Source organism: Elephas maximus, chromosome 26 (genome assembly GCF_024166365.1).
Source record: "Elephas maximus indicus isolate mEleMax1 chromosome 26, mEleMax1 primary haplotype, whole genome shotgun sequence".
Classification (NCBI taxonomy): domain Eukaryota; kingdom Metazoa; phylum Chordata; class Mammalia; order Proboscidea; family Elephantidae; genus Elephas; species Elephas maximus.
Genome location: NC_064844.1, coordinates 45,965,340 through 45,984,230, shown reverse-complemented (window position 1 = coordinate 45,984,230; position 18,891 = coordinate 45,965,340). Strand labels below are relative to the sequence as shown.

General features: G+C 43.1%; 1 protein-coding gene across 1 annotated transcript in view; it reads left to right on the top strand.

Moving 5' to 3' along the window:
* LOC126068172 (serotransferrin-like) overlaps positions 1–18,891 on the top strand; it is a 73,113-nt gene that overhangs the window by 24,626 nt on the left and 29,596 nt on the right. The window contains 6 exon segments of the mRNA XM_049870605.1: positions 1,195–1,330; positions 3,095–3,159; positions 6,301–6,470; positions 7,628–7,817; positions 14,590–14,598; positions 16,055–16,099. Of these exon segments, the coding sequence (XP_049726562.1) occupies positions 1,195–1,330; positions 3,095–3,159; positions 6,301–6,470; positions 7,628–7,817; positions 14,590–14,598; positions 16,055–16,099 (615 nt within the window).

Genomic DNA, 18,891 nt, shown 5'->3' with positions numbered 1-18,891 from the left:
GCTGCTAACTGAAAGGTCGGCAGTTCAAATCCACCAGCCCTCCATGGGAGAAAGAGTGGCAGTCTGCTTCCGTAAAGATTTGTTGTTGTTAGGTGCCATTGAGTCGATTCTGACTCATAGCAACTCTCTGTACAACAGAACCTCATAATTGTTGCTATGTTTGAGACCATTGTTTCAGCCACTGTGTCGATCCATCTTGTTTAGGGGCTTCCTCTTTTTTGTTGACCCTCTACTTTACTAAGCATGACGTCGTTCTCCATGGAATGGTCCCTCCTGATAATATGTCCAAAGTACGTTAGACGAAGTCTGCCATCCTTGCCTTCTAAAGGAGCATTCTGGCTGTACTTCTTCTAACACAGAGTTGCTCATTCTTCTGGCAGTCCATGGTATATTCAGTATTCTTCACCAGCACCATAATTCAAAGGCGTCAATTCTTTTTGGTCTTCGTTATTCATTGTCCAGCTTTCACATGCATATGAGGCAATTGAAAATACCATGGCCTGGGTCAGGCTCACCTTAGTCCTCAAAGTGACATCTTTGCTTTTTAATACTTTAAAGAGGTTTTTTGCAGCAAATTTGCCCAGTGCGATGCATCGTCTGATTTCTTGAGTGCTGCTTCCATGAGCATTGATTATGGGTGCAAATAAAATGAAATCCTTGACAACTTCAATCTTTTCTCCATTTACCATGGTGTTGCTTATTGATCCAGTTGTGAGGAGTTTTGTTTTATGTAGGGGTACAATCCATACTGAAGACTGGTAGCCTTGGAAACCCTATGGGCTTGGTTTGGTTTTGGTTCCCAAGCTTGGAGTCCTAATCATGGCTCTTCTAATGAATGGCAGGGGAAGGAGACATCAGAACTCAGGTGGCACAGTCTCAGGGAGTGATGCCTTTGGTTTTCATCCCTTTTATATCATTTCCGTTTTGTCTTTTTTTAGGTTAAATCGTGACACCATCAGGGTACTCAAAGGATTCCCTCCACCCTGAATTGTAATGATCACTGACTCCTTTTCACACCTTCACTTGTTTCCTTTTAATGCCCACAGCCTGGCAAGTCCTCAGGTGGTGGTAGCAGGTCACAGAATGAGTATGTCCCATCTCTCCTGGGCCCTACAGCCCGGTTACTTGTTAGATAAAGGCTGCTGATATTGGCTCAGGTAGGAGGAGCTGACTTCTTGTTGTCTTTCTGCCCAGATCAGTATTTCAGTGAAAGCTGTGCACCTGGCGCTGAACCAGACTCCAACCTCTGTGCTCTGTGTGGTGGTTCACAACCAAACAAGTGTGTTCCCAACAGCAAGGAGAAATACTATGGCTACACGGGAGCTTTCAAGTGAGTCTCTTAATTCTGACATGAATATAATACCCCAACCTTGATCAAATTTCTTTTTTAGGAACTAAGGCTGAGATTCTTATATTCCTAGCCTGTTGGTGCTATATGTGTTAAAGGCTAGATTTAGCAACCAAATGCAGAAATGTGTGTTAAGGGGTATCTTGTCTCTCCAGGTCACAAGCTGCCAGACCCAGCAGTCAGAGACAGTGGAGACAGGCCATATGGATCAGTTCAGAGGTCCTCAGCAGGGGGCAAATTGCCCTTCCCGGGGGGCATTTGGCAGTGTATGGAGATGTTTTCGATTGTCACAACTGGGGGGTGGGGAGTGCTACTGTCATCTAGTGAGTAGGGGTGGCCAAACATCGTACAATTCACAGGACGATCCTCCCACACCAGTTACTGGCACAAAATATCACTAATGCCAAAGTTAAGAAACCCTTTGTTGTTAGTTTCCATGGAGTCAATTGTGACTCATGGCGACCCTATGTGTGCAGAGTAGATCTAGTCCTTAGAGTTTTCAAGACTGTGACCTTTCAGAAGCAGATCGCCAGGCCTGTCTCCCAAGGTACCTCTGGGTGAATTCGAACCCCCAACCTTTAAGGTAGCAGCTCAGCACTTACCCGTTTGTACTATCCGGGGACTTCTAAGAAACCCGAGTACAGTTGAATAAACACTGGAGTCAGGAGTCTGGCTGAAGCTTTTCCGTGAACCTTTGGGTGACCTGGAACCACAGGCATCTGGAAATTCAGAGAAGTACAAGATTTCTAAATTCCTAACTATAATTCTATTTTATGAACTGTTTATCATCTTTATAGAGACACCCGTGTACCTTACTACCTTATTGCTTTGTAACTATCCTTTCTGATTTAGGCCTTCTCCCATTTGGTAGTTCATTAATCCATGAACTGCACACTGATGGTGGCATTGTATTTGAATTTCCCAGTAGCGAAGTAAAAACCAGAGTTTATCACAATTCTCCAGCTAGAGCCACCTTATGAGTTAGTGTACGTACAATTCCAATCTATCACTAAGTAGAGTGTGTTGTTTTCTCAGGGGTTTAAGGGTTTGAGGAAGCATAAAACGCAGGGCACCTTTACCTTGTCTTTTTCTCATGGTAACATATATCTGAGAGTTACAGGTCAAGATAAAAGAGACTAAACTTTGCTTATATAAATATCTATAAAGCCTTCTTTTTCTAAAAAATGTCTTTTAAAACTTATCTATCAAGTAAAACAGAGCCCCAGTGGTGCAGTGGTTAAGAACTCGGCTGCTAACCAAAAGGTTGGCAGTTCAAACCCAACAGTTGCTCCTTGGAAACCATATGGGGCAGTTCTACTCCGTCCTGTAGATGGCGTTTCCATCTCTCATGAAAGGGGCATAGACATGTCCATCTTATAAGAATCTGATAGATTTGAGTTTCTCATTCGCATTTCATATACTGGGATGAGACATCACCTTGCTGGAAAACTGACCTGTTTTGAGGCTTCGAAAATGATGCTTCTTTGTTGGAAAAACTATGCCAGAATTTAGGACTTAGTATGTAGAGCTGAAAAAAAAAAAAAAAAAATTTTTTTTTTTTTTTTTTATGTAGAGCTGAGATTGTATAACTACAAAGCAAATAGGAGCTTTTTGTTTTCTCTTTCTTTTTCATTCTGTTGCTCATATCAGATGGCCAGTCCTGAATCTATAGTGTGGCCCTCCTGAATGACAGATGTGTCACTCTGACTTGCTGTCTTCTTTCTCCCCCTGTCTGGAACTCTGCAGGTGTTTGGTTGATCAGGGAGATGTGGCCTTTATAAAGGATCAGACGGTCGTAAAGAACACTGGCGGTATGTGCATATGCTCCTCTTTGCCCATAAAATCTGGATCACTAGGATTCAGGTCACTGCTATTCAGGTCACTAGGATCCGCTAGGATTCACGGGTGCCTTCATGAAAGTATTATGAACTCTTGTCAGGCTCCAGAGCCCTAATTCTCAACCTGTTTGACTCAGTGAAGAGAGAAGTCTTCACCTGCATAGGCAGAGCGGTAAAGACCGTGGGGTTCACAGTGGCCCTGAATTCTCTCCCATGCACACTCCCAAAGCTGCAGGCAGTTTGCCCCCTCCCTCCTTAACAGTTCAGTGCATATTTCCTACGAACAAGGACATTCTCTTACATTAAAAAAAAAAAAAAAAACACCTACAGTATAATTACCAACATCAGAAAATTTCATATTAACATTGATTTGATACTCATCAAATCCACAGCCCAAATTCAAATTTTGTCAATTATCCTGATAAGGTTCTTTATAGCTATTTTATGCATTTCCTGGGTGTGTACACTGAGGTATCCTAGAGACAATGGCACACCAGTGAGAATAAGCACCAAGATTTTGGTTTCTAAATACCTTCTCCACTAAAGCCTTCAAGGGCTCTCCTTCCTGATACCTGAGTGTACCCCTAAGCCTAGTTCTTTGTCACCCTTATTTCTTTTTATATATTCTGAGTAGGGCTTCTCTCTCAGCTTCAACTCTCCACTCTTTGCAATGACTCCAAAGTTCTTACCTCCTGAACAGAATTTCTTTAGGAGGATTGACCTCCCATCTAAATTTCATTCCAGTATCTCCATTTGCCAAGTGGCCATTTTTATGTACAAAGTACATTGGTATTATAAACTCAACTTCTATAAATCCGAAGTCTTCATCTTTCTTTCAAAACCACTCCTCTTCCACAACCTCTGTTCCTATTGTGGATCTTCCTATACTCTCTCTGATCAGGGCTAGATTAGTCGGTCTGTAAGTGGCTGATTTTATTTGTTCAAAATAGGTCTTTGTTAAATGCTTATGCTATGTTATGATGTAGAAGAAACGGGATACAAAATCATGTGGGTTGTATGATCTCACTTGTGTATATACTTGTGTGTATACTGTCTGTATGTGTAGAAAAAAGACTGGAAGAAATACACCAGCATTGAACGTATATGCTATGAGATTATAAATATTTTGAAAGTTTCTTCCTTACACTCTTTAGGATTGTACAGATTAAATGTGCATTAACAATAACACATGCACAACTTTTATTGCATACACAAAAATTTTTTAACGTGCTCTTCTAGATTTCCACTGCTACCCCCTAGTCCAGACTACATACCTCCCATTTAATTTTCCTCAATTGGATAATTCAAGTCCTGGCTCATATGTTAACACTGATTTCCATTCCTGTGTTCTCAAAGACCCATTTTTTTCTTCCCACATAAACTCCACCTTCCACTGCTGGCACTCAAGGCTTGTAATGCCTGGGTGTGACTCACCTCTTCAGCCCCTTTATCTGCGACTCTGCTCCAGTGGCGTCGTTCCCCTCTCACCAATGGAAATACCAGGCGTGTACCTGTCACTGAGTCTTGCCAGTGCCTTCTTTCCCTCCCCCAGAGACGCGTTTCTTTCTCCTTCTCTCAATTCTACACATAGTACAAGACGCATTTGAAATGTGGCTTCTTCCAGCCAGCTTTCCCTAATTAATCCACCCTCACTGCCTTGGTTCTGAACTCACACAGGATTTACAGTGCATTCCGCAAAATATAAATTGCTATTATCTGTGCCCTGAACATTTGCTTTTATATATGTGTCGTTTCCCTCCTCCAAAAAGATTGTGCTGTGCTTAGCAGAAGCTGAGAACTTAGTATTGCTCAATAAATGCCTCAATTTTGAAAAAGAATGAAATGAGTTTGGGAAGAAAGATGATGGATTCCATTTGGTAGGTGTTGAGTTTGAGGGGCTGGTAAGAAAGGGAAGGAGAAACGATAGAAGGCGATTGAAGATGTACGCTGTTACTTGGTGGGGGAGAGACAGGCAAGTTGGGTCTTTCTGTTGAAACTAAAAATGCACGTACCCCCTTTGAACTAGCTATTCTATTTCTACTGGTGCACAGTCATATGCGATGATATTCACTTTAGCCCTGTTGTAGTGGCAAAAAATTGGAAATAACCTTAATACCCATCAATGGAGAAATGGTTGGAAAAAAAAATACTATGTTACATGCATCCTATGGAATGTTATACAGTAATTTAAAAAATAAGCCAGATTTCCATACACTGAGACAGAAGCATAAGATGTTTCATTAGCTCAATAAAAAAAAACAAAGTTATGGAATTTTACATTTGTCAAGATTCATCACTAAACAAAATCATAGACATCCATGGAGACACATATGTAGGGAAATGCATACAGCAAGGCCTGGAAAGAAACACACAAATGTGGTATCAGGGATTACCACTGCAGAACAGAGTGGGATTTGGGAGTATAGAAAAGGAAGTGTTTTTACTTTATGCATACGTATGTTTAAATGTTTGTAATGACTGTGAACTTATATACTGCTTATTTAATAAAATATGAAGGAAGATGTTGCAGTCCTGTATTTTGGGAGAGAAGTCAAAGCTAACAAAACATTTGTGAGAATTGTCTCAGAGGGAAGTAGCAGAAACCCTGAGAATGAGTGAGCTTTTTTTCAGAGAGAATACAGAAAAGAATGAAGAAGGGGCTGAGGACAGGGTATAGACTCATGCCCACAAAGGCGTGTATGTGCTTTCACTTAGAACTAGTAAGAGTGAGTCAGATTCAAAACACTGCTGCAGCTTCCAGAAGAAAAGTTCTTTTGTCTGGCCGTACCACATGGTATAGTACAGCGACTGGGACAGCTGGTCTAGGGTGTCACGTTCTTCCCGTGCTAGGGCAACATGCACAGTATGCTTTGGAAGTTCGTAGAAAAGACCTTTTTAAACAACATCCACAAAAGGTAGTTCACTCACTGAGAGGTTAGAAGGGGGTAGTCATTAGTAACTCCCAGTAAGTGTGAGTTGAACGTCATCTTGTAGACCATGTGGGTGTCTCTTTTCTTCCGCATGACTATAACCCCAGTGTGTGCACTGGGTTTGTCAAAGCTAGGCAGCTATGGCTGATCCACCTTCTTCTCTTCCCATGTAATGACCTTGAAGTTGGGGAAAAAGATTTGAAGCTGACTGACTTTGAGTTGCTGTGCCTGGATGGCACCCGGAAGCCTGTGGACAAGTCTGATAGCTGCCACCTGGCCCGAGTCCCAAATCACGCTGTGGTCTCAAGGAAAGATAAGGCAAATTGTGTTCGCCAGAAGTTACTCAACCAACAGGTACAGACTAACCAGGGCCTCCCACTGTTTCTTCCCAGACAAACATGGGTTATTTAGGGGAGTTCACAACTAAGCTCAAGCCCAGACTCCAGCATACTCTTTCTGGAAGCTAGAATTGGGAGGCCATGAACTCAACTCAAATATCTGGGTTCAAATCTCAGCTTTGTGGCTTCCTAGCTGTGCCATCTTAGGTGTACTATTACTGAACCTCTCTATGCTTGAGTTTCCTCTCATTTGTAAAATAAAAAGAATGACAATTTAACCTACGTCTTAATTATTGTGAGGATTAAATGAGGTAATATATCGAAAAAAAAAATCGAAAAGGCATAGGAAAATGCCTGGTTTATAGGAAGTGCCCAGAACATGTCAACTGTATTTGTCTCCCAGTCCTGGCCACTGAAGAAAAGTCACTCATCCTATCCACACGCACTTGGGACCAAGAATTTACCCTCCTTCTCCTCCCTGACATTGCTCAGTGGTACCCTCATTTTCCCCACTTCAGTCTATTTGAAAATGAAGACCAATCCCATTTCCCAGCATTCTGTGATACAAATTGTGAAGACTGGAATTTGTGTTTCTCTTGCTTAGGTACACTAAGCGCTATTCTCAGCACCTAGAAAAGCACAGCAGCCCTATAAGGAGAGAGCTCACCCTCTGGGGAGAACAACTAACCCAGTCCCTGTCTTGTGGGGGACTGCCTGAATGTTCCAATCCTGAAGACCTTCCCCTCAGGCACAGCTCACTGCCAGTTGATGCTACCATTAGTTGTTTATTTTTTTTTAAATTAAGATAGCATAATTCAAGAGTTCCTTTAGGCATATTAAGGGATATGTTACTTGTTTCCTTTAAGCAGCCCCCAAGGGACATGGCCAATGAAATGAGGAAGAGATATCAAAGTGAGGAGTGGGTGAGCGGGACCTCTCAGAGGAGGATAGGACTGGGATGGACCCTACAAAGAGCGTTTGGGCCACAGGAAAGAATGGGGCTGAGTCCCACGTTGGGTAATGCCAGGCAAGGGATGTGGAAAGATCTTGAGGCTCACCTCGTCAGCTTCCCTTTTTCCCCAGGGCTGATTCAGAGCTTCAGCCTCCTCCCATCCATATGCTCCCAGCTCCTCCCTGCCACAGGGCCTCATGCATTTCCTCTTCATTTGACAGGCACAGTTTGGGAGACCGTGCCTTGCAGGCAAATTTTGTTTGTTCCGGTCTGAATCTGAAACCAAAGACCTGCTGTTCAGGGATGACACAGAATGTTTGGCCGAGCTTCAGGAAGGAACGACGTATGAAAAATACTTAGGAGAAGAGTACATGACGGCTATGAATAACCTGGCCCAATGTTCCACCTCAAGTAAGTAGGAGGCGCTCCGCGGGGGGATGTTGCAAGCCAGACACCATGCTGGGTTCTGGGTGGTGGGTATAAAAGGAGTAGGCTGTAGCCCCTTGAGATCACATGGACAGATAAAATGGTGAGAGGAAAATGTAGTTCCGGCATGTCATGAAAGGCCAGCTTATATGGGCAGATAGTAAGGGTGATACAGGCTCAGGGTACTAGGGTAGTGAATTTCCTGGATGTGCAGAATTCCATTTAATTACTAATGAAGTGGTTCATGTGCAAACTCCTTTCTTTCTAGAGTTCCCCTGTCCAGTATAGTAACTACTAGCCACATGTGGAAACCCTGGTGGTCAGTGATTAAAAGTTACAGCTGCTTACCGAAAGGTCAGCAGTTCAAATCCACCAGGCACTCTTTGAAAACCCTATGGGGCAGTTCGACTCTGTCCTATAGGGTCGCTATGAGTCTGAACCGACTTGGCAGCAGCAGATTTTCAGTCACGTGTAGTTAATTAAGTTTAAATTAATTGAAATTAAAAATTCAGTTCCTCAGTCACACCAGCCACGTTTTCAGTGTTCAGCAGCCACACATAGCTTCACTTTGGTCAGCAGAGAGAACATTTCTATCATTGCAGAAAGTTCTTTTAGACAGTGCTGCTCTAGGGAGCTTGAGCAATGACAAGTTCTGTTAACCAAAAGCTGTCATACAGCACTCAGGCTGAAGACCAATTTCCTAAGAGTCAAAAGACAGTAAAACATAGCTTTTCACTAGAACTGTGCTGGACTTAATTTAATCACTTGGAATCATCTTGAAGATGAGGGAGAATAATGGGTGGTTGTAGGATAGTCATTCTTCAACTTCACTGTGCATATTAGAATAATGACTTCCAGGCCCAGGCGTGGAGAAACTGATTCAGCACTAGGATCAGGGTATCTGCATTTTAACAGCTACTCCGCGTAATTATGATGTAAGGAACATGCCTGTCCAGGGCCACTGTTGGGAGCATTCAGGTTATACTTTCCTATACTATACCTCCATGAGGGGAGGAAGTCTGGCTATGCTGTTCTCTGCTCCATTCCCTGCCCCTAACGTGGAAGCTGGAATATTCTAGGTGCTTAGTGCGTCTTGCTAAAGAGGAGCAGTATAGCAGAGGTCAGAGTGCATAGTCCCCTAGGCTACTTCCAGCCACGTATATTCAGGCCTGTGAGCCCGGCCAATAAGAAATAAGGTGGAGAGATGGTAAAGTGCCGAGAGGTCATGTCATCATCCTTGAGTTGGGCTGCTCACTGGGGTTGGCACCCGAGTAGGCAAGTGGAGAAGCTGTGCAGGCAATGTGAGAATGGCACAGTGCACCAGTCAGTCAGAAAAAGAGGAGGGTGGGGTGTCTGGGTGCTTCTGTATCATGCCTAACCATTCATTCATGGCAGAGTTCATAATATAGGTAGATTTTCAATGTCCTACTTCTCTGCTTCGCACCACAGAACTCCTGGAAGCCTGCACTTTCCACAGAAATTAAAATCCAAGAGGTGGAGCCAACAACCAGATGGAGATGGGAGCTTCACTGGCCCATGGGCTTTGCCCCTGACCCCCCACAACCACCCCCCCTTTGTGCTGGGACCTGTCTTGCTAGTCTGAGTCAAGTTTGTGCTAATTACATCCGCCTTTTTGTTGCCACCTGTGCAGGATATGAAATAAAAATTATTATGGACTCCATACCTTTTTAAAAGTTCAATCTTCAATGTTTTCCCCAGAAGGATTTATTTTATACTATCTGACTAAATACCTGTTCAACTGGGCCCTTCCTTCAGAGCTCACCTGATCGTCCCTACAGCCTTGGTTGTGGTGGCACAGCCACAACTCCTGGGTACAGTCCAATGGGAACATTTTCTGAGAGGGGTCTGCATGGTCATTACAGTAGAGGCAAGTGTATGTGGCCGTGTGTGCGTGAGTGCGTGCGTGCGTGTGTGTGTGTGTGTGTGTAGTACTTGCTAGGGAAGGAGCAGGAAGGAGGGCAGATGCGGACTGAGTAAAAGAGATTAAGGGCTCAAATGAGTACAGAAAAAGAATATAAAAGATTTATGTTATTTTAATATTTTTAATGAATTATATCGGGCACAACAGAAGTATTGATTCTAAACCAGCTGGAAAGCATAAATCACTGAAATATCTTCTTGCTTAAAATCATAACTTGATCCCAACTGCCAGAGTAGTCACCTCCCTGTCTCCTACCTTCTCAGCCCAGCTTCCTGAAAGGAGGTAAAGGCTCACTCTCTCCATGCCTTGTTTATTGCGAACAGCTCAACCCATGAAAATCAGTCCTCTGTTCCATCCACTTCCCTGAAGCTACCTTGGCAAAGGTCACCACCGACCTGCCAACTGCTAAATCCAATTTTAGGTTTTTTTTATGACTGAGCCTGTTGAATGCATATCATTCAGTTGACGCTTAGCTCTTCCTTGAAACTCTATTCCCTCAGCCTCTCTGACGTGGCAGCTCAGTTTTTATTCTTAGCACTTTCTCTCCATTTTTTGTCTTTATTGTGGGCTCATCCTAAACCAAACCAAACCAAACCCAGTGTTCTTGAGTCAATTCCAACTCATAGTGACCCTATAGGACAGAGTAGAACTATCCCATAGAGTATTCAAGGAGCGCCTGGCAGATTCGAACTGCCGACCCTTTGGTTAGCAGCCGTAGCACTTAACCACTACACCACCAGGGTTTCATCCTATCAGCCCTGAAATCTTAGTGTTTCCTGGAGTTCTTCTCTTGATCCAGTGCTCTTTTCACTTTCTATGTCCTCCTTAAATAATGCTAATGACTCCTGGACATCTATAGCTATAGTTCTGACACCACCTTTGAGTGTCGCAACACTTATACCCCCTATTGTATAAGGATATATACTTTAGATTTATCACGACAAAAATTTCAGCAAATCAAAATCTGAAGAGATTGTCTTGCCCTTTACTACTGCATGCTGGTTTAGAGCACATCCAGCCTTCTGGAGAACATTGTCCCCACCTAGCAAGGTATTGCCACCTAGCTAGCACCATAATTGTATCTTTGGAAGGCCATTCCACAGTTCTATCAAGCCAGCTGCTTCAGGATGATGGGGAACATGGTAAGACCAGTGAAATGCATGAGCATGGGCCCATTGCTGCACTTCACTTGCTGTGATGTGAGTCCCTTGATCTGAGGCAACACTGTGTGGAATACCATGACGGTGGATAAGTCCAATGTAATCTACTTGCCACCAGGTTGCTGACTGATCACCTCAAGGAACGGTACCATATTGGGGACTCGGTGTTGGTCTCTGCTGCAGGCAGACTCGGCATTCAGCAGTGGCTGTAGCCAAGTCAGCCTTGGTGAGTAGAAGTGTATGTTGCTGAGCCATGCATAACCTTCATCCCTGCCACCATGGCCACTGTTCATGAGCCCAGGGAGCAATGACGGGAGTAGCTAGGAAAAGAGGATGACTGGTTTCCACAGAACATGTCATCCTATCCACTTGTTCATTAAATCCTCCTCTACTGAGGTCACTTTTTGGTGAACGTTCACATAAGACACAAATATCCTCACTTCTCTGGCCTATTCAGAGAGGTCTATCCATGTACCTCTTCCCCATATACCCTTGACTCTAATTTTCCCAATCACGTTCCTTTCAAGTCCCCAACCATCCAGCCAAACCATTGGCCACAGCCCATGAATCAGTATACAGTATATACAGTAGCACATCTGGCCATTTCTCCTCCCAAGCAAAGTGGACAACCAGGTGCACTGCTCAAAGTTCTGCCCATTGGGAGGATTTCCCTTCACTGCTCTCCATTAGGGAGTTTCCAGAAAGGGGCTACCATGCTGCCACTGTCCACTTTTGAGTGCATATTGTGCAGAGCTACCAGGTATGAGTTTTTTCTTCCTCAGTTAACTGATCATAAGGGACTCCCCATAAAGCCATAGGTGCAGACTGAGAGATGGAAGGTAATGTGGAGACCATGGGCATTTGGGCCACTTCCTCATGCAACTTACTTGTTTCTTAGGTCCTTCTCGGGCCTGATCTCACATATACCACTTCCATTTAATGATGGAATGCTGCTGTGCACGTCTAACTTTATGACTCTGTGGGTCAGACGACACCTAGTTCATGATGGGCAGCTCAGGTCGCTTGGTGACTTGGCGTCCCATGGTTAAGTGTTCAGTCTCTACTAAGGCCCAGTAACAAGCAAAAGCTGTTTCTCAAAAGGAGAGTAGTTATCTTCAGAGGATGGCAGGGCTTTGCTCCCACCAGTAGGGGCCTGCCAAAGACTCCAAACAGCATCTCCATCTGCCACTGACACTTCAAGCACCATTGGATCAGCCAGATCATGGCCTAAAGGGCAGAGCAGCTTCCACGGCAGCCTGAAACTTCTTGTTGCAGAGTCTTCTCTTGTTCCAGGCCCCACTCAAAACTAGTAGCTTTTTGAGTCATTTGTTAAATAGGCTGAAGTACCAAGCCCAAATGAGGAATATATTGCCTCCAAAATCCAGAGGCCCACTAGGCATTGTGCCTCCTTTTTAGTTGTGGGAGGAGCCAGATGTTATAATTTATCCTTCACTTTAGAAGTAACAGCTCAACATGCCCCTGGAAGAAATTTCACTGAGATGGAAGGTGCCTGTCATGAATTGAATTGTGTCCTCCCAAAAATGCGTGTATCAACATGGTTAGGCCATGTGTGGTTGTCCTCCGTTTTGTGATTTTCGTACGTGTTATAAATCACAATCTCTGCCTGTGGTTAAAAGGATTAGGGTGGGATGTAACACCCTTGCTCGGGTCACCTCCCTGATCCAATGTAAATGGAGTTTCCCTGGGGTGTGGCCTGCATCACCTTTTATCTTACAAGAGATAAAAGAAAAGGGAAGCAAGCAGAGTGTTGGGAACATCTTACCATCAAGAAAGCAGCACCGGGAGCAGAGCACGTCCTTTGGACCTGAGGTTCCTGCCCTGAGGTGCTCCCAGACTAAGGGAAGACTGATGACAAGGACCTTGCTCCAGAGCCGACAGAGAAAGAAAGCCTTTCCCTGGAGCTGGCACCTAAATTCGGATTTCTAGGTACTGGACTGTAAGAGAATAAATTTCTCTCTGTTAAAATCATCCACTTGTGGTATTTCTGTTGTAGCAGCACCAGATGACTAAGACAGTGCCTGAATTTTTGTGAGATTAATTTCCCACCCTCTAGAACACAAATTTTTTTACCAGTAAGTTCAGAGTCATTAACACTTCTTCCTTACTAGGTCCAGTCAGCATAATGGCATCAGTGTAACGGACCAGTGTGACGTCTTGTAGAAGGGAAAGGTGATCAAGGTCCCTGAGGACTAAATTATGACATAGGCTGGAGAGTTGATGTAGCTTTGAAGTAGGCAACTGAAAGTGTATTGCTGCCTTGCCAGTTGAAGGCAAACTGCTTCCGATGGTCCTTCAAAACAGGTATGGAGAAAAAGGCGTTAGCCAGAACAACAGCTGCATACCAGGTACCAAGAGATGTATTAATTTGCTCAAGCAATGAAACTACATCTGGAAATGGAGCTACAATCAAAGTCACCATATGGTTAAGTTTTTGATAACCCACTGTCATTCTCCAAGATCCATCTTTTTTTTTTTTTTGCACAGGCCAAATAGGTGAGTTGAACGGGGATGTGGTGGGAATCATCACCCCTGCATACTTCAAGTCCTTGATGCTGGCAGTAATCTCTGCAATCCTTCCAGGAATGCTGTATTGCTTTTGGCTTACTATTTTCCTAGGTAGGGGCAGTTCTAATGGCTTCCACTTGGCTTTTACTACCATAACAGCCTTACTTCATTTGTCAGGGATCAAATTTGGGTGTATCTATTCCAGTTATGCATTCTGGAACTGGGGAAATCAGTACAGGATGGGTTGGGGACACACTGGATCTACTGTGAGATGGACATGAGCTAAGACTCCATTAATCACTTGACCTTCATATGCCCCCACTCTGTCTGGTGGGCCACAGTGATGTTTTGGGTCTCCCTGGAATTAGTGTCAGTTCAGAGCCAGTATTCAGTAATCCCCCAAAAGTCTGATTATTTCCCTTTACCCAGTGAACAGTCACTCTTGTAAAAGGCCATAGATCCCTTTGTGAAAGGCTGAGAGGAAGATTAACAGTATGAGTTTTTGGCAGTTTATTGAAGCTCTTTCTCAAGGGGACCTAGCTTCCCCTTCAGTCAAGGGGTTGTGGGTCTTTAAACTCGCTCAAGTCTGGGAACTGATTGAGGGGCTGTGACTTTCTATTCTGGTGATCCAAGTTAGACTGCTGTTCACTTGACCTAGAATTCATCTCCTTGTACAGATCAAGTAAATATTTAGATTTCCTATATATTTCACTCCTAGAGACACCGTGACTAAGCAGCCAAAGATGTAAGTCCATTTGAGTCAGACTATTCTGATTACTGCTTTAACTCCACTGCCCATTATAATAGCCATGCCCACCTTGCTTTGTCAGTTGAGTGCCACCACTTGGCCCCTTCTACCACAGGTTCCAGTCAACACCATTGTAGGTAAGTGTTTTAATTCAGTTGGGGCAGTTCCCACTGTCAAATCTGACTTACATAAAATAGCCATCACAGCAGTATTCAAGGACGCTGGGGCTCCTTTCACAAATTTGTAGCTCACAGTTGCGGTAAAAGATGTGTCCCCTGGCTACTCCATGTGTGGGTCTGTGGTTCTAACCTGATAAATACACTATAGTGTGTCAATTTTCCTAAGCCTTTGGATACCTACTTCTACAATATACCAAGGCAGGTGTGGTTAGTGTAGGCCACTACGTAATCCATGCTTCCGCAACCCGGCCAAATAAACTATTAGATCCTTTCCTAACTTCTCAAGCTGAAACACTGAATGAAGTAGCTTTGCTCAGTGGGCCCATATCAGTAAACTCAGACTGATCCATCTTTATGTTCCTTGTACCATTATCCCACACCCTTAATAGCCATTCCTACACATATTCCCCAAGTTTCTGTTTGTAAGTGTTAGAATAGTCAAGCAGTTCTTTTGGAGTGTAGTGTACCTCCTCCTGGGTCACACTTTGTACTTCACCTTTAGGGGCTCCCTGGGACTGAAACCTAGTTATAGGTATAGAGGCCAAAATCCATGGTGGGGAAGTGTTTTGAGAACATTCAGTATCATCTTGTAAGGCATCTGCCTCAGGCGATGCCCCAGGCAAGGACTCAGACATAGGCTCTTTAGACACTGCTGGGTTAATTTCATTAGATGATGGTGGAGGGGATAATGGTTTTACTGGGGAGGATGGTTTAGCAGACAAACATGGAGTAATCTCTTCATATGGGAGTGAGAGGGGTGGTTTTGTCAGCAGGGTGATTGAGTGGAATTTAGGGGCTCAGTGTCTACAACTTCCAGATTATCTGCCCATATGTACCCATCCCAAGTTTCAGGATCTCATTTCTTCCCAATTAATACCCTTGGTTTAACTTCAGGCACCTCTTGAGGTTGGCAATTGAGTTGGTGTTGTAACTCTGCCACTCTTACAATAAGACTCTGGGTTTGGTTTTTGGCAGTATCAGCTCTGTTACTACAAGAAATAAGGCTTTCTTTCAAGGCACAAGTGGAAATTTCGAGGTCATTTATGTGGCACTTGAGCTTTGACTCTGAAGGCGTGAACTCATCTCTTTCTTTCACTAGTTTGTCTAGTGAAAGTAGGGCCAAACAACCAGCTTCCTTATACTTCTCATTCTGACAAAATTGTAGAAAGGTATCACACATGCAACCACCCAGAGCCTCACCTTTCACCAATGCCTGATCTATTGATGGTGATATTTTGTGTGTTTGTATTGCCACCTCAAGCCATGGATTAGTAGTGCCCTCTATACTACTGGAAGCAGAGTCATCATCTTTAAGACTAACCGGACTTGAGAACCAATTTAGAAAACTCATCCTTACAATTTTGTCTCTCTAGAACCACTCTCAATACCAAATGTCTTAAACTGCGTTTTCTAGAGAAGCAAAACCAGTAAAGCATATAAATATATATATAGAGAGGTCTGTATCAAGGAAATAGCTGACACAGTTGTAGAGGCTAGAACGTCCCAAGTCCATGGGTCAGGATAGAGGTTTCTCCTGATTCATGTAGCTGCAAGGACTGGTGAACACAAGATCGGCAGGTCAGAGAACAGGGCTCTTGCTCACAGGCTGCTAAGATTGATGAGTCCTAAGATCAGCAGGCAAGACCATAGGTAAGCTGCTTGCTTAGGTCCCAAGAACTGGAGGTCAGATGAATAGAAGCCAGCTGCAGGATGCAGAGCAAGCAAAAGCCCACAAACCTTGCCAGAATGTCCACTTATATTCAATGCAGGCCAAATGCCCAAGGGAACTCCATTTCAACTGTTTGGTTGCTCACAGCAGATCCCATCATGGAGGTGATCACATTATATCAAATCTCATCATGGAAGTGACCACAACATTGTAGGGCTGCCAGTCTACATAACAACTGCCAAACCACTGAGAATCATGACCCAGCCAAGTTGACACACAACTTTAACCATCACACATATATATATGTGCACACACACACACACACACACACACACACACACACACACACACACGACAAAATAGAACTGCCCCATAGGGTTTCCAAGGAGTGGCTGTTGAATTTGAACTGCTGACCTTTTGGTTAGCAGATGTAGCCCTTATCAATGGTGGATAAATGGAAGCATTCCCAATAACGTTAGGAATATAAGAACATTGACTACTACCAATCTTGCTATTTTAGAGGTCCTGGCCAATCCAATTACACAAAAAGAGAAAAAAGATAAGACATAATATTTAAAGAAACAGTAAAATTACTATTATTTGTAAATGGTAACATGGTATACCTTGAAAACACATGAGGAGCACATAAAAAATGTTGTTGTTGGGTGCCATTGAGTTGGTTCCAACTCACAGCGACCTATGTACAACAGAATTAAACACTGCCCAGTCCTATGCCATCTTCACCATCGTTGCTATGCTTGAGCCCATTGTTGCAGCCACTGTGTCAATCCATTTTGTTGAGGGTTTTCTTTTTTGCTGACCCTCTACTTTACCAAGCATGATACCCTCTTGATAACATGTCCAAAGTATATGAGAAGAAGTCTTGCCATCTTTGCTTCCAAGGAACATTCTGGCTGTATTTCTTACAAGAAAAAAAAAAAATTAGAAGAGGGAAAATAAAATTCAGAAAGTAGAAGGATAAAAATTAAAATAGAAAATAAGTAATTTTCCTTCATACAAATAATAGTGATTTGAAATGATAATATTAAAAAAAATAAAATAAAATGTATCAGTAAACTTAGTAATAAAAGCTACATTAAAAACAACTTTTAAACCATACCATCTTAGTTATCTAGTGCTGCTATAACAGAAATACCACAAGTGGATGTCTTTAACAAAGAGAAATTTATTCTCTCACAGTCTAGTAGGCTGCAAGTCCAAATTCAGGGCGTCACCTCCAGAGGAAGCCTTTCTCTCTCTGTCGGCTCTGGTGGAATACCCTTGTTGTCAATTTTCCCCTGGTTGAGGAGCTTCTCAGCACAAGGAAACTAGGTCCAAAGGACCACTATTCTCCTGACTCTTGTTTCTTGGTGGTATGCAGTCCCCATGTCTCTCTGATGGCTTCTGTCTTTTATCTCTTGCAAGATAAAAGGTGACGCAGGCCACACCCCAGGGAAACTCCCTTTACATTGAATCAGGAAGCTGACCTGAGTGAGGGTGTTACATCCCCCCCAATCCTCTTTAACATAACCTTATCTTGCCTCATTAACCACAGGCAGAGACTAGGATTTACAACACATAGGAAAATTACATCAATCACAAAATGGAGGACAACCACACACTACTGGGAATCATGGCCTAACCAAGTTGACAGATATTTTGGGGGGACACAATTCAATCCATGACACATACCTAGTGTCAAAATAATAATAGAAAAAGAACATATTGCCTTGGATAGGAAGACCAAACATTGTAAAGGTGTCAATTCTCTCTAAAGCAACCAATATACAAATAAAAATTTTAACTTGACAAAATGATACTAATGCACAACTGAGAAATAAAACTAAAGTGAGAGACAAGAAAAATTCTGAACAAAAAGAGCAATGAGAGGGGGTTAGCCTTTTCAGCTTAAAAAAAATGCATCTGTCCCCACAGATGTCCTGGAAGCCTGCATTGTCCACGAGGCAGTGATGCATGAGGACGGGAACCAGCTGATCCCATCACCTTGCTGCATTCCTGAGAATGGTGGAGCCACCTTCTCACTTGAGTGTGAAAGCTGCACACATTTCTTCTGCCTTCATTATTCCCAGGAAACAAATGGAAAAAAAAAAAAAAAATGACGGTGTCTTCTAAAACTTTTCTTTAATCTTTCCCGAATTTCACTACCACAGTAGCAATCTCTGATACACATAGTTCTGACTCAAAATCCCTATTCAGTTAAAACAGTTATGGTCAGAGTTCTCCATGTCTGGCCCTTCCTCCTTTCCTGCATTTTTGGTTCCCAACAGCCATATCTAATGGTAGAATCCAAGCAATGATTTTTCTAAAGAGGAATCAGTGGTTATCATAAACAAGCATGAGAAGAAAGAAAAGAAACAGAACGTGAATAAGAGCTGTCACACAAATGGCCATATGCACATCCATGTTCATTGCAGCATTTTTCACAGAAGCAAACAGATGAAAACAACCTAAGTGCCCATCCACAGAGGAATGGATAAACAAATGATGGTACATACATACACTGGAATATTACGTAACGATAAAGAACAGCGATTAATCTGCGAAATACCTCACAATGTGGATGAACCAGGAGGGCATTATGCTGAGTGAAATAAGTCAACCACAAAAGGATAAATATGGTATGAGACCACTATTATAAAAACCCAAGAAAAGGGTTACCCACAGAAAAAAAACAATCTTTGACAGGTTACGAGGAACGGAAGGGGTTTTTTTTTTTTTTTTTTTTGAGGGGAAATCACCAACTAGATAGTAAACAAATGTTAATTTTGGTGAAGGGAAACATAACACACAATGTAGGAGTAAGTCCGCACAACT